The sequence below is a fragment of the Copidosoma floridanum genome, unplaced genomic scaffold, assembly GCF_036245765.1.
Source record: "Copidosoma floridanum isolate Cflo_tuat_1 unplaced genomic scaffold, Cflo_Japanese_pri ptg000004l, whole genome shotgun sequence".
Taxonomy (NCBI): Eukaryota; Metazoa; Arthropoda; class Insecta; order Hymenoptera; family Encyrtidae; genus Copidosoma; species Copidosoma floridanum.
In genome coordinates this window covers 15,646,854-15,670,598 of record NW_028321881.1, presented here as the reverse complement: position 1 = coordinate 15,670,598, position 23,745 = coordinate 15,646,854, and the positions used below count along the sequence as shown (strand labels likewise).

The window sequence follows — 23,745 nt, the reverse complement described above, 5'->3', positions numbered from 1 at the left end:
ACTGAGAAAATAAGAGTATGTCTAACATTGATAGATCCTTAAGAATCTGATATTAAAATAGTAAGAATTTTAAAATTATTATGTATTTTTTCACGCGCCTGGATAATATACATATACTTCGATATACTACTTATGTAACACGTGATTCGCGTATAAAGTACTTTTATGTTTACTTTCATATATAGGTGATTCTGCCGTAATTTGCTCAGATTAACTGAAAAAATTTTTTAAAAATAAGTTGGTTAAAAAAATTTTTTCATGGTATTTCTACTGTACACAACATTAGTAAAAAATATCTGAAGCGCCATGCACCTACCAAATTTGCTGGTCAAAAGTAATACTAAATTTTATAAAAGTCAGTTTTTATCGATTTTTTAATAATTGTATCTCTTTCTAACACATGTAGCTAAACTTCTTTAACAGCTAGAGTGTTCTTACTGGGCTGAAATGAAAGCTGGGATCAAGACCTATTGATTAATAAAAGAATTTTGTTCGGTTTTATGCTTTCATGTGAAAGTAACAGCTGTTTCAATTAGAGCGTGAATATCGATAATAATGTGATTTTGGCTGAAATTCAGTATTTTTCATGAAATCACTATAACCTTTCATTCGGGGCATAAAAGTCAAAGATTTTTGTTTTAATCATTAGGACTATATTTCTACTTTGATTTAAGCCCAGGTGAGCCACCTAATGAAGTGCACCACTTGGCTACCAATGTTGGAACTAGTACCACTGTTTTTGCATTTATGTAGCGAAAAGAGGCCAATTAGACAAAACTCCAAGATCTTAGACCCGTGTTTCGTCTTTTAGCCCCACAGTGAAAAAAAAAAAAAAAAAAAAAAAAAAGGGAGAAAATTGTAAAGGAAATTAAAACAGCAAACCAGGGAATAATAATGGGTCATGGGACCCACGGTAAGAACGAAGTTCTTTGAACATGGGATGAGTATAGACACAATTTCTCAGGTAACAAGGGGGTCACCAGACCCACAGGAAGAACGAAGCTCTTTAAAAGTCAGTACTGCATTCATGTTGTTAAATAAAACAAAAACTTAAAAAACAAATTAAAAAAAAAAAAAAAAAGTAGTTTACTACTTACGATGGTTGAACTTCGTGAGTACTGTATTTATGCACGACGTTCTCACGAAGTTCAACCATCGTGAGTAGTAAACTACTTTTTTTTTTTTTTATTCTTTTTTTAAGTTTTTGTTTTAGTCAACAACATGAATGCAGTACTGACTTTTAAAAAGTTAAGAGCTTCGTTCTTCCTTCGGGTCTGGTAACCCCCTTGTTACCTGAGAAATTGTGTCTATACTTATCCCATGTTTAAAGAACTTCGTTCTCACCGTGGGTCCCATGACCCATTTATATCCCCTGGTTTGTTGTTTGAATTTCCCTTACAATTTTTTCCTTTTTTTTTTTTTTCTTTGTAATTTCTTGTTTTATTTTTTTCTTTGTTTCTTGTTTTATGTTTTTTTTCCATTTCTTGTTTTATTTTTTTTCATATTTTATTTAATTTCATTTTTTTTCATTTTTTTGGATTCCCTTTATTGAATTTCTTTTTTTATTTTTATAGTTAATCTTTTTTTTTTTTCCCTTCTTTATCTCATTTTTTTTCCTTTTTATTGTATTTATTCATGTCTTTCGTAATTTTATTTTATTTTATTTTCATATTTCATTCCATTAATTTTTTAAAAAATGTTTTTTTTACTTTTTTTTTGCGATTTTATAGCTCATAAATGCAATTGTTGTTTTATTTTCCTGTAATTACTCAATGACATTGTGCCATTACTATTTTATCAAATTCAAAATAAGTGCCCTTAAAAACCATTAAAATGATATGTAACTCGAAATATATTAATACAATGATCATAATTCATTTATAATTGATTTACTGAATTACTTTATTTATATAATTATGTGATAATATAACATAACTTGTTTGTCGAATTCGAAATAAGCGCCTTTAGAAACCACTGATACGTTCCTCAGTTGATACGTTCTTCAACTCTATTCTACATGTTTATTTTGATTTTTTTTTTTTTTTTTTTTTTTTTTTTTTTTTTTTTTTCTAGATGTATTATTGAGAAAACAAATTAAGATGTATTATTCAGAAAACAAATACATAACTAAATGTATTATCAGTTAATAAATTTAAAAATGGAATGTTATAGTTACGAACCACACCATAAGTTCAAGAAACCGAGTTGTTATAGTCGGCAGCGCTCGTAGCAGGGTGGGTAAGGTACTGGACTCATATGCAGGCGGTCGAGGGTTCAAATCTCTTTATTGGAAAATGTTTTTTTTTTTATTTTTTAAGAATTGTAAAAGAAAAAATTTAAAGTGAAATAAAAATTATTGTGGGAAAATAAAATTAAAATTTTTTCAAAAATCAATTGCTTGGGAGTGTGAGGAGGAACGGTGGGAAAGATGTGCAGAAGAGTAACACGGCACGGTTGGCAGATATACATATATAGTGGGGAGAGGGGAAGTGTATAGAGAACAGTTGGTAAGGGGAACGGGGTAAGGGGGAAAACTTGAGAGGAAGAGACTTCAAGTGAAACCACTTTCGTTTCAAAAAAAAAAATCTGTCGGTTTTAAAATTTCAGCCACACGAGTAACGCAACATAAAGAAGTTCGTTAAAAAAAAAGTTTGGCTGGGATTGATTGCTCTAAAACAAAAAAAAACGGCACTTTAAGGTAGGGTCAGAATGGAAAAGCTCGGAATGGAATTTTTAATGTTTGTAGTGCTCGTACGACTCATAGACGTATGACAATGACTTGTCCACCCCTACTTGATTTACTAGCCTTAAATGCAATAAGAAACTGTAGTTTGCGTACCTGCACACGTACACGGAGTGGTTGTTCCATGGGGGGTCAGAACGGAATGAAATGTTTGTATGCGCGAAATACGCAAAAATAAGAGCTTGGTTATTTGAGAGGTAACAACTTCAGGTACTACTGTCGTAAGGACTTATTCATTTTTATACCTTAAAAAGTGACCATTGGTTAGCATTTCCAGTGCATACAGTTACTAGTTTAAACCGATTTTTGTTAAAACCACGATTATGGGGCAAATATGCGAACAAAATGTATGCAGTGAAAACTCACTCGTTTTTGTCGATTTTTGGTGAGACTAAGGTACAAATCTAATCACGAATAGCTAGAGTGTATAATGCTTACACGTCCAAGTAGTAGATAAGCCTTATTTTTTACCGGTAAAAGTTTTTATGAGTGAAATAGAGTTGTGGGCATGGGTCGGAATGGAAAATTCGATACAAAATGATCGATTATTTCAATGAAGAAATTAATACATTGGTATTGAACAAAATGTCAAGTGAAATTGACAACATTTAACACAATTTAACGTTTTTAAAGTTTTTAATTTAATTATGGCACGTGAGCATGAGCACTGGACACGATCTAAACAAGTTACAGCAGAATCACCTTTATGTATTAATATATGTACGAATTCTTGTTCATGTAGTGCAGAACAAAACAAAAATTCCCACCATACTGCCCTGAAAAAAGGTACATTTGTCTAGTTACGTGGGACGAAAGTTCTTTTTATTTAAAACTACTATTTGTGCATTTAATATGACATTATACATGTACAATTAATTGTTGCTAAAATCGTTGTATCTGACAAATAAAATTTTTTTAAATTTCGTGCTTAATTTATTTCTACTAATGTCAAAATTAGTAATAAGAATATAGATTTTGGTCACGTGACAATTATTTTCATAATACATTATAGAAAGTAAAAAATAAGTTAATTTATACGTAGGATATCGAAATTTTAGCGTTGCCTTTGAGATGTGACTTTTAAAATGTGTAGAATTATTTCGATTGTTTGTATAATTCTGTGTGACACACATTTTTGTACCTCAACACTTGTTTTCTATAAGTCAAATTACTTTTGGCCTATCAGGCTGCCCTTTCGCAATATTACTGTGTTTCTTATATTGAGAGGTTATATTGTAATAAAAATTTTTCCAAAAATTTTTTCAATACTGTATTAATGTTCCCAAAACGGCATTGAAAAAAAAATTCTTTTTCACTCGTTTTTTTTAAGATACAGTCGAAAAAGGAAATAATTAAGGTTATGTTCGTGCATAGTCCTATTTCTCTTTATTTGTGTACCTCGATCGTGTAGTTCACCTTTAGGACATTAGGAAAAATTGTTATTTATAGCCAATTTTGCGGCCCTTTCAAGATATAGCGTTTTTTCTTGTTTTCAAACGGTGGGTTGTCGTACTACACATATTTAATAGTTTTTGCACGTTTTTTACATACATATATACATATGAACATGTATGTAATGATTGGAACATGCAATACGTATATATGTATACAACATACATACGTATACTTTGCCTCTAGTACAGATAGAGCGTGCGATGGCTCAGTTGGCTCGGTCGTGGGTTGGCACGCGGGAGACCATGTTTTCATTCCTGGCCAGTGCGACTTTTTCGGGCAAGTACCTCTGTAAATTTTCACATGTGCTTTTTACCATGCAATGCTCCTTAAGAAAGTAATAGGTGACCTCTTTGCAGCAAAATTGCCTAATTAATTCTCTTAATAATAAAAGAGAAGAAGTATCGACGGACAAAGAAGACGAATGGGCAGAGAACATCTTGAAGGCCATGAATTTTATTTACAATTTTATTTCGAACAAGCAGCTGGAATTTATGGGTGATTTTGATACGACATTCAAAATTATAAAAAAGTCTAATGCTATGTACTTAAAGTAATTAACAGCTTTGCAGATAATTTGCCGGAATAAGCTGGAGAAAATAAGGTTGAAGGATTTTCAAGAATTATCAGTTTTTATTAGTGAATTTGAAAAATCAGTAAACGAGTTGAAAGCAGCTGGTGCTACAGCGAATGAAGAAGAAAAATTTTATTGTTTATAAGAAACATTACCAGAATCGTGTAGTTATATTGGCAATTTATTAGATACGTTAAAACTGGAAAATCAAACAGTTAGTTGTGTAATCAATAGAATATAAATGTTGGAAGTTATAAATAAACATGTAAGTGCTATTGTAAGTGTAAAATCTAATGCTTTCGTGTTGAAATCAAAAAGTCACAAGAAACAAGAAAAAAAACAAGTAAGAGCCTGTCACGACTGTGGTGAAATTGGACGTTGCAAGAAAGATTGCCTGAATGTAAGCAATCCTGGCTATAGAGGCCCAGCACAGAGGGATGAATGCCAACAATTTTGTGGAAACAACACGCAACAAGGAGCATTAAAAGGCAGAGGCAGAGGCTCGAGCGGACAACGAGGCAGAGGCTACGCGTCGCAACAAAAAATGTTGTAGCAAGGCAACAGCTCGTTTGGCACCTTTTCTGCGGAGATTATCGAGTCTACTGAAATGCATAGTGAAGCGCAAGGTAAGAGTGTTGACTGGCTTTTAGATAGTGGTTTTACTGATTATGTGGCAAATCAAGATGATGTTTTCGTAAATTTTATCAAAGAAAAAAATCCAGTTAACGTCAATATAGGAGACGGTAGTTTCAAAGCGACTAAAATAGTAAAAATTTCGAGTAACTCTAAAGTGTACGATAAATAAGTGAGAATTAAAATGTATTTCGTATACTGTGTTAAAGAAATTAGAGAAAATTAATTAAGTTTATCAAAAGTTACGGATGGATATAAAGTTGTTGCTCAAAATAAAACGGCGAAAATTTATAACAGTGAAGGTGCGCCTTCATGTATCGCGTATAAAACACATTATTGGTACAGAATGCAAAGTGAAATTCGAAATGAACATAAGATTTCCGTTAATACTATAAGTACCAAAAGTAATGATAAAATTACTTTGAAGAAAAAATGGCACCGTATCTTGGGGTGTGTAAATTTTAAATATTTGAATGGCTTATGTAAAAATGAATTTGCAGAGCGTCTGATAAAAGGAATTAAGAGTGATTATATGAAATGCGCTATTTGTATAGAAAATAAAATGCACAATTTACCATTTTAAAGTAATAGATAAAAGGCCAAGGAAATTTCAGAAATAGTACATACTGATCTGAATGGGCCTTATAACACTATAGGATGAAATGGGGAAAAATATTTTTCAACTTTCGTTGACGACTCTAGTAAGATAGCCAGAGTACACCCACTTAAATCAAAAGATCAAGTCTATAATAGTTTTGTACCATATGTAAATAAAGTTGAAAATATTACCGGAAAAAGAATAAAAAGATTAAGGTGTAATAACGGTGAGGAGTATATGGATAAAAGAATTTTTGATATAGTGAAAGAAAAAAAAGTCTAGATGGTTGTCCACCGTATGAATATGAATTGAACGGTAAAGCTGAGAGATATAATAGAAGCATTATGAAAATTTATAGATGTTTGTTATCTGAAGCTAGAATAAGTAGAAGATTTTGGCTCAAAGTTATATGCACAGCAGCATATTTAAAGAACAGAAAACTTGCAAATAGCGCAGATTTAAAAACGCCTTTTGAGTTGTTCTCTGGTGTATAAAATGTTAAACGTTTAAAAAGGCATGGAAGCAGAGTATTTATACGTTCCCCTGAACAGAGAATAAGGTCTAAATGGAATAGAAAAGCAGATTCAGGAATTCAGGTAAGTTAGAAAAATGAAGGATTTCAAATTCTGATTAGTAATAGAGTCATCGTAGCAAGGCATAAAGATGTCATTAAAAAAGATAAATATTGTATTGGATCAAATGATAATTATAATGATAAATTAAAAAATAAGAATAAAATTGTAGATGACAAATCTGAGTCAAGCGACAAACTTAAAGATGCTGAGTATGAAAATGACAATGATGTTACTGAGAGAGAAAATGAGTGTTATAATCAAAAAGAAAACAATGTTAACAGTATACCGAAAAAAATTGTAAAGCGTTTAGGAAGATATGATGATAATAATGATAACTATGTACATAATACGATTAATTTAAATTATTGTAGTACAGAAAATTCTAAAAGTTTTTATAATGCGATGGAAAGTTTTGAACCTGATGATTGGAAAAGTTAAATCAGAGGTATGTGTCGAACAACCGCAAGGATTTGATAGTAGTTTTAACAAAGCATGTCGATTGCAAAAGGCATTGTATAGTTTGAGAGAAATTCCTAGACCTTGGTTCGAATGTTTGAATGAATTTATAAAAAACTTGAAATTTAAAAATAGTAAAAGACAATCGTTGATATTCTATGAGCAATGGGAAAGATAAAGATTACATTATTTTATTTGTTGATGATCTATTTTTTATTTGTTGTAAGAGCTATTGATATGACTAAGGGAACGTTGTCAGAAAAATTTTGCAGAAAGGATTTTGAAAGAGCAAAAAATTATTTTGGAGTAAATAATAATTATACTGCAAAAAACATGTAATGTTTTTGAGTCAGAAAAGTTATATTGAATTTTTGGAAAATAAGTACAAAATATATCACGGTGAATTATTATTTTCTTTACTTAAAAGGAATTCTTGATAGAGTAAAAGTAGAATCAGAAAGTTATATTGCAGATATTTTTACGAAATCTCTTGGAAGTTTGAAATTTAAAAAGCTTAGAAGTATGTGAAATTTGGTTGAATGAATAAGTTGGATTATTATGTATGTAAGGAGGCGTGTTGAGCATATTGTACATTTATACCAACGTACATTTATCTACAAGTATAAGAGACGGACTAGGGATGCCATCTCTGGCAGATTGCAGTTGTATAATATTTGTGGACGCTTGGCACTCGAACGCAGGTGCAAGGGAGATCTTGTTTGTCCCTGGAAGCATGTGGTCATGCATGCAAGCAGCCGTTGGCTGTATTGTATATCATTATCATTATTTTATTTCTCTATTTAATTTTATTAACTATCTCAAGGTGTGTTTGCTTGTTTCCCAATCAACGAAATAAATCCCTCAATATACTAACAATAATAGAATAAAATTGTTTTATATTGTTTTATATATTTAAGACATGTCAAAGACAAAAATTTATGTTCGCCCAATATTTTCTACTTCTCAATAACCATTATGTTTTATTTCCATATAAGTTCTATTTTCACTTTTGCAATCAGATAATGCAACGAATGATTGACCATACAAAAACAGGGAGTCTTTAAGTACGATCTAATTTTATTAAAACTTTGACCTTGAAATTTGGTAATAATCCTGGGGGACGTAAAGACGGAAGAAAATTGTTTTCTGTAGGAACTTAAGGGCAATACGGATAAGTATTTCGTATTCTTAATTATTTTTAGTATGAAAAGTATCGTTACATAAGTTATCAGTTATACTTACATTTTGTATCAACAAAAGAATTTTTTTAATTTTTGAATTAAGCGTGTATGAGGAGTTCGCCTTTATAAATACTGGTTGGCATTTTAATTAAAAAATTATCACAAACTATACGACTAACTTCATTAACACCCTTGTAAATTGCATTATCCAGGTTGTAATATGTTTTTGATCCATCTTTTAGATAATTAAGAAATTCATTCTTTAAAAAATAAGTATGTTTATTTTAACAAGAACCTATAACTATATTTTTCAAACTATTCGTAGCTACAATTTCAAAGAAGACATGAGATGCTTTTCATTTATTAGGCACTCAAATAATTCAATTTTAGTTTTTGCGATTTCTTATAAGAATTCTGAAAGTTTTTTGTTAATTAAACGTATATTCTCATTTGGTTTGAGAATACGAAACGATGACCAAATACATGATGATTTAATATTTTTTTGTACAGTTATGCTTTTTTTACAACTTTTTTAAGCTGGGAGTATCTGTAAGAATTAGTACATATAAGAATTAATGTAACATTACAACACACATTTGTATTACGTAATTCATGCAATAAGGTATTTTCACTTGTGACGTCATTCCAAGATGGCGCGGTCACTGGGTTTTTTTTCAAATTTGAACCAAATGTGCAAAACCAGCTGTGAAATTTACGAGGACGTCCCAACTAATGATAATGCGTTTAAAAACTTCAGGTTTTAATAAGCTATCGAATGAACACTCAATTTTTTACATCTTCACTTGGTAAGCGATGCAAAAAAATGAATGAAATTATCGTGGGCATAAAGTTGATTAGAAAAACATTTTATTTTTTGTGCTTACCATGATCCAGTTATAACGAATTTAAAATATAGTCAATAGCAATTCCCAATGCATTAGAGGAAATTTTTTGTTTGTTTGCCAAAAGAGTAGTTTTAATGAAAATCAGTACAGAAAAAAAAGTACTGCAATCAGGCGGATTGTACCCAACTAGTGTACATATATATATTTGCAAGCCTCTTCGCCTCTGCGATCATAACAAAGTCCCATAACCTCTAACTAGCTGTCAAAATTAAAGTAGTGTGTGGCAAAAACATGAATAAAAGTTGTTGTAGAAGTGTTTGTCACGATATATCTGCGAAATCTTTTTTTCGTACTCCATCTGTGATTTCTCCGGATAATAAAAAATGTAAAAGTATCAGTGCAGAGAAACGAAATGAAATCAATTCTTTATCTATGAAAAGACAACAACATTTCGCAGATTTATTGTGACAACCACTTAAACAACAACTTATATTTATGTTTTTGCCACACACTGCTTCAATTTTGATAGCTCGTCAGAGGTTATGGGACTTTGTTATGATCGCGGAGGCGAGGAGCTTGCAACCATATATATGTATACTAGACGGGTACGATCCGCCTGATTGCAGTACTTTTTTTTCTGTACTGATTTTCATTAAAACAACACTTTTGGCAAACAAACGAAAAATTTCCTCTAATGCATCGGAAATCGCTATTGACTATATTTCAAATTCGTTATAACTGGATCATGGTAAGCACAAAAAATAAAATGTTTTTCTAATCAATTTTATGCCCACGATAATTTCATTCATTTTTTTGCATTGCTTACCAAGTGAAGATTTAAAAAGTTTAGTGTTCATTCGATATCGTATTAAAACCTGAAGTTTTTAAACGCATTATCATCAGTTGGGATGTCCTCGTGAATTTCACAGCTAGTTTAGCACATTTGGTGCAAATTTGAAGAAAAAAAACCAGTGACCACGCCATCTTGGAATGACGTCACAAATAAAAATACCTTATTTACTTTCAACTAATTGTTAGGGTTTTTTTGGAACGATAGAAGCCTTATTCAACCGTATTAAATCTACCTCTTTTATTTTTTTTTTAATTTGTATTATAAATTTGAGTTTGCTTTTGTATTCATAGTACTTTTATTTCAACTTTTGTCTACTTTACAAGGATTTCTTAATTTTTTTTTCTTTCTAGGGCATATTAAAAAAATTGACAATTCAACTGAACTTAAAAAGTGGATAATTGGCACCTCAAGCGCGCACCGGGCGATCCTCCACTAAGATATTTATCTTTTTTTTTTTCTACTGATACAATATAATTGTTTGTGTTGTGCATTCTACAACCCCTTACATACCACCATTGACCTTTCACCGTCATCTTGCTGTCACCAACAAAATAAAGTCGACTTCTGTCATTTTCTTTCTTATTTTGGCTTAAGATTTTTTGTCCAGACCATACAGCTCCACCATAACCCTGACATCTTTTTAGTAGCCCCTCATGTACCCCTGTAACTCCTCGCTGAATTTTTTTAAACACTCTTCTTACTGCTTCCTTACTTTTTTAAGGATTCCTACAGCTGTGATACTAACCTTCACGAATCCTGGCATCAATCCACACACATATACGTATTGTAAGATATGAGCTTTAAAAATAAGCTAATATACACTTGCATATATGTTAGTGCATATAATTTAATGATGAAATATTTAGTTGTTTTATAGTAGATGTATGTGGACGTCTTTTCCGTTATTCTCACTTACAATATTTCTTATCAAGTTACCCTACTGACCCTATACAAACTTTAATATTCACATTCAAAAACTTAATATACTTTCTTACACCACCCAGAATAAAAATAGTTGGACTTCATGTATACAAATAATTAAAAATGAATTTACTTATTTTAATAAAAGTGAGATCACAAATAAATTTCAATCAACTCTATTTCTATTAAATGTAAGCTTAAAGTTTTTGGGGTGCTAAGCTTTATTTTGTAATATTGGTGATTAACTATGTAAAAAATGTATTATATAATTTTTTTGTATACAACATAATATTGATACATACGTAAATTCAAATATCAATTAGTTATACAATAATAGAAATCGTGGAGGTATTGCCATTTAGGAAGGCTTATTATTATAAGTTAACTTACATAACTATTCTAGTAATTCGATTATTATTTATTGTGCTATTTAATGTATCTATGTTTAAAATAAAGTCTTGTGATAATTTGTGTTTTAATTAAAGTATAATTAAATAAACATGGTCTGCTCTTTACACAGCTGACAAATTAAAAACATGCACACAATGCTCAAAGTAGTAGGATTATTTAAAAGAGATGAGGACTAAAGAATGCTCTTTCTACTACCTCCAAAAGAAGTTATATTGGCTCCAAGCTAGTTAAAAACTTTTGGGTCTAACTTTACTGTTACTTTTTTAAAGCCAATTGTATATGATACAATAATTTTCCAAATAGATATATTTAGATTTCGATCTAAGGCCTATTAGACTTCGGTATTAACGGCTTAATAAATTAAAAAAAAAAAAAAGATTTGGGTCTAAAAAAAACTTAACAGTATTTTTGTGCACTTTTAAATATGAAACAATTAGTTCTTAGTGACTTAAAACTAATATTGCTTGGGAAAATTAAATGATTTGTGTAGCGGAATTTAAATCATGAAAAGTAAGTTTCACGAATAAAATGTCACGTACGTGAAAAAAAAATTTCATTTGTTTAAAACTAGGAAAAAGAAGGCTTGACATTCTAAAATGTCTGGTAGTACATAGTAAATAAATTAAAAAATCGAAGCTTAGGCACCAGAAGCAGTGTGTCTAACATCCAAGAGTTCTTGCGCAAGCGCATAACCATTTTACTCTCTCTCTCTCTCTCTCTCTCTCTCTCTCTCTCTGACCAGACAGCAGGATAGGGAGAACTCCCCCTACCTGTACCTTTTACGCAAGCTTCCTTTACGTAAAGAGCTTAAATATAATCTTATTACATGTAGGAATATCATCATCGTTGATCGAATAGGCTATGCTCTAACCCACGTACAGAATCTGACGAATTTGTTATCAATTCTTGATCATGGCAAATATTCTTTTTTAATTTCTATAATTATTGATTCTATCGTCTTTTTTCTATAATAGTCGTTCGATTTATAAGCCATTTTCGGAAAGCATCACATTTAATAATAAAAATTTACCGTTCGTCCTATAAATTGTATTATTTAAATAACGTTTTAACAAGTATAGAACAGTTTTCCTAGTACAGTAAGTTTGTAATAATATTTTTTGTTTGTAATCAAACTTACTTTTTAAGAAAAAAACTTTTTTATAATATACTTACATGCTTGTGCAACGAATATCTCAACAATATTTTAATTTAAAAAAACTAGATAATGTGACTATAATTCAGTAAAATTTAAAAGAAACTTACTTAGTGCTATATTTATCTTTACTGATTGAATTTTTTTTTTAATGTTTTCCCACGTAGGCCTATTCCACTCGTAATGCCGGAATCTATTTTTTATAAAATAAACATGTTTATTACTGAATAAGATTAGTTAAGAGTTTAAATATTTTAAAATTTTTTAAGCTTACTATAAATGGGAAACATAAGGAAGTTAAGAAATTCTAAGGTCACCATTGGTTTAAACATAATTTTGTAGATTATGTTCGAAAATTTTTAATTTAAATAAATCACGTTGATTCTTAGATATTTTACAATTTAAAGCTATACTGCCACAAGTGAAGAAATAAGACCTTATAAAACAAGGTGCATTTAATAATCCTCCCTTTTATTTTTTTTTTTAAGACTTAACGTCTGTAACAATTGAAAGTATTCTCTTTGTGTGAGCACTCAAATAAGGCAGAGTTATAAGTACTTTAACTTCAATCCTTAGAATTTTAAAATTCAAATCACTTGTTGCAGTTCGTGTACTTGTTATTTTATTTAACAAGACTTTCCAAAACTAAAGCGCGTTTATCACCCTCAAATAAACCTTCCAAAATTTTTAAATCCTCATCATTAACTTTATAATTAAAATCTTTTACAACCTCTTTTATGGCATTTTCATTGAGAAAATAAAAGCTGATTTGTATTAGAATTTGTTAATATGAACTTCTTACTTTATAAATAATTGTTTTCTTGGTTTGAAAAAATACGTTGGATTTATTTAAATGATGCAAACTAAAATGTAAAAAATGTAAATATGCTATCACTTCATCATCATTTAGCAAATTATATATATAATTTGATGAGCTCTTTTTCTGCTCACTTTCACTTTTTAACGTATTTTCGTGTTTTTCAACTAAAAAAACCAACTGTTAAGCTAGTAAATTGTCACGAACGCGATCAATGCAATTTTAAAAGAGACATCCATCGAGTGTTAGCTAGCTCCAAAATTTTTTTAGTAGAAGTTTGATAAAAAATTTTGAAATTTTAAAAATTAAAAAATCTCTTGGAACTTTTTGGAAAATACTTTAAAATACTTTCAAGTATAATTTGACATTTTAAAAGAATGTTTGCCCAACTCTCTTTGGTAACTGAGCCCAAAGTATGGCAACTGCATAACAATACAATTAATAGAGGTATTTTTTTTGAAAAGTGTATAGTAAGAATTTTTAAATCCAGTTATAATTCTAGCACTATCGTTAGCTACGCTTACAATATTACTTAAAAGTATTGTCTATAAAAAACTTTTAAAATAAGTTAAAGAGTTCCTCAGCACCAAACTGTCGGGTATTAAGTTCAGTTAATGTTAATAGATGTGACTTTAAATTACCGTTTAAAGGATCTGTGTAATTCCCAACTATGCACAAAATTTTTCAAAAACTTATTTCGGTAGACTCATCAAGTAAAACTGAAAAACGTGTATTTCTCAAAATATTTAGAACATTTGAAAGTTCATTAGCACTCAGTACATTCTTTAATAAGTTAACACACTTCTCTTTCTTCGAGTCCATTTTTTCAACAATCTCTGGTTTTTTGCAGAATTTTTGAATAAAAGGGATGAAATCGTCTACAAATAAAACTTGCAGGTTGTGCTGTGCTACAAAGGGAGCAGTCATTAACTCAAACTCCTTGATTTGATTATCAAAGTCATCCTGAGGAATGAAAGGCACGTTATTTTTTTTTTGTGCAATAGTGACGTTATCTTTATGTGACGTTATCTTTAGCATGCCTGAGCAAGTCTTGTTTGTTGTAGCATGTGATATTTATGCTACAAAGAAAGCAATGGACAGGTTTTTCTTCATTCAATTTGTCTTTTGAAAGCCAATGTTTGAACTACACTTCTTTTAATCAAGCATCATGAGAAACGCAAAATTTTTTAGCTTCTTCGGCACGTCAATAGCACAACTTTTCTGTGCTTTTCGTTTTGAAGACTTTGCTGTATCGAAAGACACCTTTATATTTTGTGTGTTGCACAGAAAAAATCAACTAATGTATACCACAAGCACAAGGCATAAACAGTTTGAGAAACAAAGGCAGTTGGCACAGTTAAGAGACTTTACATGAATGATTTTGTAAGTAATTAATATATTTCACGACATATGAGCGCCACCTTCAACTCTGACACTGTGAACCCGCTTCCCTTTTTTCTCTGCAGTTTCGTCCCGCACTTAACTTCTGCCTTTGGCTCTCTGTCGTTTGCGTTGGTGTCGGAGACACACCTTGGTGCCTTACGTAGGGAGCTTCTCTACGTTCTAGAGCTGTCGTCTCTCGTTGAGTAGTCTATTTAACCTCTCTACTGTTTGTTGCTTGAGTCCTGTCCTCGGTTTGGTGAGCCATTATCTATTATTCGAATAAAACAAGCCTTCTTTAAGTTTCTTTTTTGTTGAAAAATACGTGCTCTTATTAAATATTGCTTTGGATTTGTATTTGTTAAATACAGATTATTATTTTGTGTTCATAATCCCTCGAGTTGATTTCACTATAATAAGACCTGTGTTCCTTGGTTTAATTGTGTTATTCCTACATCTTAGGTTTAATACTAATTAACATTTAGACTCCTTGCTGACGCTCCCTATTCAAGATCTCATAACAAATCTTGAGTGAGCCAAGCAGTACTTTAAATACAGGCTTTATTGTTAATATCAATGGTATAATTTTTCATTGAAGACTTTAAACTTCTTAAATGGCAAAAACATCGGCTTATTTTCTTAAAACAATCAAATATCAGATTTTAACAGTTACTATAACGAGTCGAAATAGAGCCTAGCTACTCCTATAAATTACTAATTTGTTAAGTCAAAGTAGCTTTTTCTTTGAATTTCAATACATGAATTCATGTAGACTTATGTTTTTATTTTTTATTTTCATGACTAATTTTTGTTGCTTTGCTAATTTCTAATTTTACTTTTTCATTCAAAAATTTTTCTTCCAAATTGTTTTCTTCTTCTCTTTTTTTCTTTTTCTACTTTTGCTCTATTTTTTTCCTGATTTTTTGACTTTGATTTTTCTTTTCAACAAAATATTCTCCCCCTTAATTCTTTTGTCTGACTTTTTTTAAAACTGTTTATTGACATTAAGGACCAGATAGAAGAGATGGCAGCTTTCGTTTATTTTGTCATTTTCTGCTTTAACAGAAAATATTATTATCGGTCCAATGTAAATACCTGGCAATTGAATCTGAAGATTATCTAGATATTTTCTTATGTTTTGCAATCCTTTATTTGGAAAATCAGTTTTCAATTAAGTTAGACTTAAAATTTTATCTGTTGAGATATCTCTTTTTACAGTAGAAGTACGAATATTTTTTATTGCATTATTGAATTTTAAATGTGAAGGTGGGAGTGGCGTTGCAGAACTATTTAACACAGGTTTAATTATACTACTAGCAACAATAGCTTTATTTATTACTTTATTATCAATTATGATAATACAATGCTCAAGGGTTGGCTCTTTCTGATTTTTTTCTGTACTATACACCTCAATAGCAAATTAAATTTAATTAGACAACTTTTTTATTACTGCTTAAATGACAACTATGAATAAAAATTAGGTATTAAAATTTTAAATGTATGATTGACATAAGTATAGCTTGAATGTTTTATCAAAATGTAAAAAAAAATTGTTCAACTAACTTAGTTTTGTACGGTAAAATTTTGCCTATGTAAACATTTGTTTCTATTTTTTTGCTAAGACTGAATAAGTAACAGGATTTGAAGGGATTCCTACAAGTATGATATAATTAGTTAAAAATTAGTACATGGAATAAAATTTGTTTATTTTTATAACATACCGCTCTCATCAGAGTTAGATACTCGTGAAGTGCTAGTATTCAGTGAGTTATTAGAAAACAGTCCTGGCTTCTCTTACACCACCACCATAGTAATAACTCAGTCACCCTTGACCTGATAAAAAATGTCACTTTTGTTACCTTTAAAACCACTTCTGGATATATTTTTTTCAAAGTTTTATATCATAATGTCCGTGGTGGTTCATGTCAAAATTTCTTGTTCTTTTTTTTTTTTTTTTTAACCGTTACAGATTTTTTTAAGAGTCTCCATAAGCTGTGCTTTAGTTATCGGAAAACCTTGCTGACAACTTTTCATTATTTATTGCACAAGTTCTTCCTCTTGCTCTTTACTAAAAATAATGAAAGGGCCAGTTTTCTCATCTGAATAAATGCCATCTCTTTTTGCCATTACACTCGATCTGGATATACCATATTTTAATGCAGCTGTCACAGTCTTTATATCTTCATTTATTCCTGCCAAAGACAAGCTCAGATTTTTGGTTGAGTAACACTTCTTTTGATTCTTTTTCTTTTTGATAGTAGACGTCGATTTTTTACAGCTAACTATTCCTTTTTATGACTTAGCATTTTTTTCCTTCCATTTTTACTAGATCCATTTAGTAGAATAGAACAGTATACTTACCGGTACGAGAAAACAACTCAACTTAAACAAAACAGAACATAGGCTTGTCACGCGAACGTTATGTTATAAGTAGGTTATGTTTCTCGCACAAGACTGAATAAAGCTGACAGCAGTTATATAATCACAGCTGTTTAAATTGCTTGTAATACTGTCATCTAAATTAAATGCACACAGGGTTGTGTGGGGATTGGTGCTTGCGTTATTTTATTTATCATATTAATTAACAAAGCTACAAGTGAGCGCCCCGGGTGGTGTGGTGATTTGCGTTTGTGGTATTTTGATTATTTTATTAGTAAACAAAGCGGCCAGTTAGCGCCCCAGGTTGTTTGGGGATTGGCGCTTTTGTTATTTTATTTATTCAATTAATTAACAAAGCGGCCAGTAAGCGCCCTGGGTTGTTGTGTGATTGGTGCTTTTGTTATTTTATTTATTATATCAATTAACCAAGTGACTAGTAAGCACCCCGGGTTGTGTGGTGATTGGCACTTGCGTTAATCATTTTGTTAATTAATAAACAAAGTGGTCAGTAAGCGCCCTGGGTTGTGGTGTGATTGGTGCTTTTGTTATTTTATTTATTATATCAATTAACCAAGTGACTAGTAAGCACCCCGGGTTGTGTGGTGATTGGCACTTGCGTTAATCATTTTGTTAATTAATAAACAAAGTGGTCAGTAATCGCCCCGGGTTGTGTGGTGATTGGTGCTTTTGTTATTTTATTAATTATTTTAATTAACAAAGCGTCCAGTTAGCGCTCCGGGTTGTGTGGTGATTGGCGCTTGTGTTATTTTATTTATGTATTTAATAACAAAGCGACCAGTAGGCTCACCGGGTGATTGGGTAGAATAGCTTGGGGTTTATTTATTAATTAATCACGTGTGATATACTGTCATGTTATCTGGGTTTTCACGTCTTGCTCCATATAGCCAATTTGAACTTCGCGCTTCTTTGGGTGCCACTGTCGAGAGCACTGACTGCCAATGCTACTAGTATAAGTAGATATGGTGGTGCTCGCCAACATTAGTAGTATAACTATACATGGCTGTTTAGTCGCGGTGGCGCAACGAAAGAGTTGCAGTTCCGTCGATCTCTGAGGTTAAGCATCATTTGGCGTGGTTAGCACTTGGATGAGTGACCGTTCAAGACTCGCCGTTTCGCCTGTGCTGTTGAACCTCATGGGGTCGATTAACTGCTTGTCTGTCGCATCGTCAACTTGATTATAGGTGTGATTGAGTTGGCTCCGGTATTTATACGTCTGAACTATAAGCATCTGGTCATAACTCAGGTGCACCAATGGCTCAAAAACACTATCTTTGTGTAAAAAAGCCATGTCTGAGCTTACGGGCGATGATGAATAATAAAATTGCACATAATTCATAAAATTTCTTAAACTATTTTTATTATTCTTAGTTCATATTTTTCTTTATTTTATAGCGCGTATTTGAGAATAATCAAGCGAAGGTATACATTTTTTAAAGTGTATACGATTTGTCAAAAAATTCTTTTACGGTTGCAAAAATAAGGGTCCAGCATAAGTACTTATACATTCCTTTTACTAGAGTGTTAACAGCGGGAACTTTGGTTAAAAACTAGGAAACATCGTAGATTATGACTGATGAACTTGTTGAGATGGTTGTTTTACCTATCCTACTTATTCAGTCATCTGTCATTTTTACCTTTCTTTCTTATACTTATAAAATTTGTGACACCTTTTTAGCCCTAGCTCCTAACAGAATATGTTAGAAGTACGTACCGTATTCAGTAGCATGATACTGTACTCTTCTTTACGTCTCTTTATTCCAGATGCAGAGGACGCTTGAGTCCCAAATGAGAAGGAAAAAAATTATCTACTGTACCATTTTTTTAATTGTACCAGAGCTCTTCTATCTAAAATATGAATTGCCATATTTTATTTTAAAAATGTAGTTTAATGATTGCGTAAGTAACCGAAACTGTACCAAAAGTTCAGCATTTTTCAAAACCCTTCATTCACTCGCATATTCTTTTGTAGGGCATTGGGCGTTTAGGGTGATGTTTGAATAATGAACTGTGCGTTTGTAATCATGTTTTTTCTGGAGATTTATTTTTTGCAAAAGATGGCAATTAAAAAAGCGAGTTTCTGGAAAACAGTTACTAATGGTAGGTCACGAATTATTTAGTTAAATACTTCTGAAATTGTTGTTAGAAACATTATATTTCTATTCGGAAAGTTCTATCTTTTTAATAGATAATTAAAAAAACAGCTCTTCTTAATCGGATATGCTCTTTTATACGTAATATCATGTAAATCTGTAACAGTGTTTTTTTTTAAGTAGCAAAATCATTTTCTGTTCTATTTTCAGATACAAAAGTATCCCATCCATTTACAATTACTCTCCTCTTCAGTTTAGATATTAAAACTCATAAATTTGTGGCTAAAGACGAAAAAACTGGCTGTAACAAAATAAATTTAATTTTTAGATATCGATAACAAGTACATTAAATATTTAAGTTATATGCTTTTATTTTATCTTTCTAACTTCTTGTAACTTTTAATTCAGAATGCATTCAAGCTACTTCTAACAAACTTTTATCAGGAATTATTAGATGGCATCGAATATTGGAAACGTTACATAAAAAGTGAAACCATTACTGCAATATCTGAGGTATGGAACGATGCTCAAGAAGACATAGAGGTATTCTTGAATGATGTCAGGTAAAAATTATTCTTTTTTTTGACAATAAAACTGCCAATATGTAGTTAAATACGAAATTACTATAATTTTTATAAAAATTTGAGGTAAAACTTTAAAAAACTAAAGTTTTGAAATCGAGCATTAGAATGCTTTGTTATCACTTTCAATGAATTGAAAGTGTTTAGCTAACGAATAATAAATTTTCTTGGCAAATCAAATAAACTTATGACCGATCCTAAATATAGGGTCAAATTAGATAATAAGAATAGACGTAAGTCTAAGTTTTTTAAAATAACGAAAACCAAAACTTCCTTGTTGTTCAACATTTTAAAAAACGCACGCTTGCCAGTACTTTTGTACTGAAGTTCCAACAGTCGATTTTACTAGTCGTTAAATTAGCACCTTCAACTTTTTTCTGCATTGACTTAAGTGTAGCCTTTTTCTTCGTAAAAAAAAAGGTAAAGGAATAAATAATACTGAAAATAAAAGAATGGATTCTGTTCAATAAGGTTCTCATAATTGTTAACAAAGTTTAAAACTCTTTAAATAAGCACAAAATCGATTGGTTGTATTTTTAATAACTCTAAACATTGATGGGGCTGCTCTTAAAATTAATCATATTTAAAAATATTTGTATTAGAATTTACAGCAAGATAATTATGGTGAATAAAATGTAGAACACTGGCCCACATATACAATAAAACTTAAATCTTATTTTTTCATATGCCTTGCTGTTGTGATTGACAATTGGTATAAAAAGTAAGAACACTCATACATTGACATGAAGTAAAAATGAGTATTGCTTATTACAAGAGGAGTAAGGAATCTTATGGATCTCCAAACGAGATTTGAGGCTTTTTCACTTGTTTTCAAGATGTGTACAAAACTTTTGACACCCATATAAGAAAAAAAAGTTATTATTTCCCCACAACGTCACGAGATGCAAATTTTTTAGTGATACTGTTATGACAAGTGACAGTTATATTAAGTCCAACGTTACTATAAATAAAATACATGGCTTTCAAATAAATCAAGTATCCCAGTTAAAAAAGAAGTATATATATATAAAAGTATAAACAATTGTAGTAAGGTATCATGATACAATTGAACGGTCCTTCGTAGGAACATTACTGATACGCTGTATTAAAATAGTTTAAAAATTATTATCAACTCTTTGATTTAGAAAGTTTTACCAAAGTCCAATTAAGAAGTCAGATAATTTAATGAAAAAAGCCATTTTTTCCTGATATTAATAATAATCATTAAAAAAGCAAGAGCCATAATCTTCTAATACTATTTATAGTATAATTTTAGAGCAAAAAACATGTAAAAATGTAGAATTCATCGTAAAATTTCATATAAAAATTAAATTAAACAAAAAACATTTTATTTTGAGAGAATTCTAAGAATTTATGGTATTGGTGAACATAAAAATTTTTTGATGAACATAATAAAAGTGTAGCATTTTTAAAGTAAACTTTACTTAAACTTATGGACAGTAGATGAAAACGTTAATTTTCCTCCAGAAAATTCGTGGGATTTCATACAGAAATAACCTTTTCACAAAAGTAATGTTTTGCAAGTTTAACATTTTCAGAAGTATTTATTTGATTTCCTTAATTTTTTAAATAAGTTAAGGTATTTTATAATTTTACTTAGCTATTTGTATTTTATTTTTTCCACTGTACATGCTTATTTTTATTTGCTTCCCACATTGACTGACTCGAAATTTTTTTTTTCAAAAACCACGTAGAATAAAGCCGTCTGTTTTTTTTCTTTTATAGTTCAGTTAATGATAGGATTCCGAATATCAGATATTGTGTGTGGTATTTTGTATCGTTATTCTTGCCTGATCATTACGTCAGGGTATCAGTGAAGTATACCAGGGACGCTCACTTAGATCTGAAACACTGGTGAGACTGCCTACAGGCATCTCTGTCACTATGGAAGTGCATTACGCCTCATACTGTTAAAGAAAAGTAGGTCTTCTTTGATTACTTTTTTTTGTATTCTTTGAAGGCTCTGAGCATTAAAGGTTCTGTTTAAATTTGTTGGAAAGCAGTAAATACTACTTTTTAATTTTATTGAAAAACGTCAAACTAACCATTCTATTAATAATCAAAAACTGTTTTCTTTGAATCAAAAATTTTTCTAGAACTCTCATACATTTTATGAGATTATTGCTCTTTGCCCATTAGGTATTTTTTATAGTATGCTCCATAATCTTCCTATCTTTTAATCTCAGAATGAGTAACCGAACCAACATGAGCCCTCTACCTATCGGTGATCACCACCATCCTTTTTTTAAAAATCCTATTACCAACACAAAGGGGAGTGTACAAATCTCATAGTTTTTAATAATGATAGGAAACTTTTTTTTTAATATATCCTAATAGTTAATCAACAACGTGAATTTGTTTTAAAAATGAATCTTGTATTACCGTATATCAGAAGGTTCTTAGTGCGTTGACTTTTTTAAAATTATTGTTATTACAAGAATATGTAAGAATTCGTAAGTTTTTATTGTAAAAAATTTTTTAAATCAATAAGACAGTAATATGTAATAGTGGTTGTCAGTTGCCTAGCAGAACTTAAAAAAGTTCATCTTTTCTGTAACCAACTTTAAATAAACCGAAAAAAAAGAATATTTAACTTAACAGTTTTTTGTTATTAAATTCGTCCAGCCGTATTCGTAATAAAAATAATATAAAATAAATATTTATTTCGTTTAATTTTTCGGTTAGAAATATCTTACTTTAAGAAAAAATCAATTTGATTATTATTATTTCTTATTCTTTGTATTAATATGCTATTTTTAGTTTTAAATAATGCTGCCGCTACGTAAAATAGTCTATGGGCAAATAAAAGTTTTTTCAAATATAAACTAACACAGTCATTTCTTTGTACTTATGATTTGTTAATTGTCATGGCAGTGCTAGATCTAAAAAAAATACTTTCTGCACTGTATAAAATATCACAATAATAGGTTAGCTGTTTTAAAAGTTTTTCTTGAAATGAAAACTTTATTTCATAGTTTATCTTGAGTCTTGACTTTTGTTTGTATATTATATTTTAATAACTTTGTAATTTGCATTCATGTACCATGGCAGATATTATCGAACGAACCTGTACTTCTTATACATGTTACTATTGCTCTATCCATTAAACTGTAGTTCATTATTAGAGAAAAGTTCTCAAATACTATTTAGATCTTTCATTAAAAAAGTTTTTGCAAATGTAACTGTCAGACATTTCATTGTCTATGTAAGTTAAAAGATTTTCTTAATAGTAAGTTAGTATACACCTGTTCAGTTGATTCAAAATTTTTTTAGCTTTTACCACCAAGAATAACTTTAAATGAATAAATAATAATTACAATGAGTAGTAATTAATTAATACTATTGCTTTCATAAATTTGATTTTCTAAAGTCGTGCTAAGTTCAAATTCTTAACTTTACGCCCATGAATACCACCTACCACTTGTTGAATGGCAACTATTTACTGCAAGTACTAAAGCTATTTTGAATATATAAGATATACTGCGTAGCTTCTAAAAATCATGCATCTAGAATTTTTAATCTTAACAATTGTTTGATCATCAATTGCTCAGGGAAATCTCGACATGCATGGCAGTGGCTAGAGCACTACATATTCAAAAAACATCACTATTTATGAGGACACTAAACATACTGTATTTTCCTCTCTTTTTTTTTTTTATTTATCTTTTTTATCTACGGTCTTTCCATATGCCATTGCCCGTGTATCCAAGGACTAACAGCAAACAATATTAATCAAGATTACCTTCAGCTCACCTTAGCCACTATGAGTCGCTACTTAGTCCTTCATCAGCTCTAGTAACAGTTCAGATTTTAGCAGAAATGACTATCATATCATACTCAGAGCCCTTAGCTCAGTCTTCTCTTTGTTTCTCAATCTTAACTGATTTAACACCCCTTAATATAACTCTGGACTCATTATGATGCCCCACAACATATAAGAGCTCCCAGTGGCTAAAGTAGTAGAGCGCTAATTTTCTGCCTGGAGGGCTTGGATTTAAGACCCTACTCTGTAATTTTTTTGTGGGTACTCTGTGGTTTGTACATATGTCCCAAACGCTGTT

The 23,745-nt window shown here is 30.6% G+C and overlaps 1 protein-coding gene across 1 annotated transcript in view; it reads left to right on the top strand.

Moving 5' to 3' along the window:
- The window catches only part of Apoltp (Apolipoprotein lipid transfer particle), a 2,496,658-nt gene that overhangs the window by 1,857,595 nt on the left and 615,318 nt on the right, over positions 1 to 23,745 (top strand). The window contains exon 29 of the mRNA XM_089596186.1: positions 19,491 to 19,645. Within this exon, the coding sequence (XP_089452312.1) occupies positions 19,491 to 19,645 (155 nt within the window). The remainder of the gene's footprint in view (positions 1 to 19,490; positions 19,646 to 23,745) is intronic.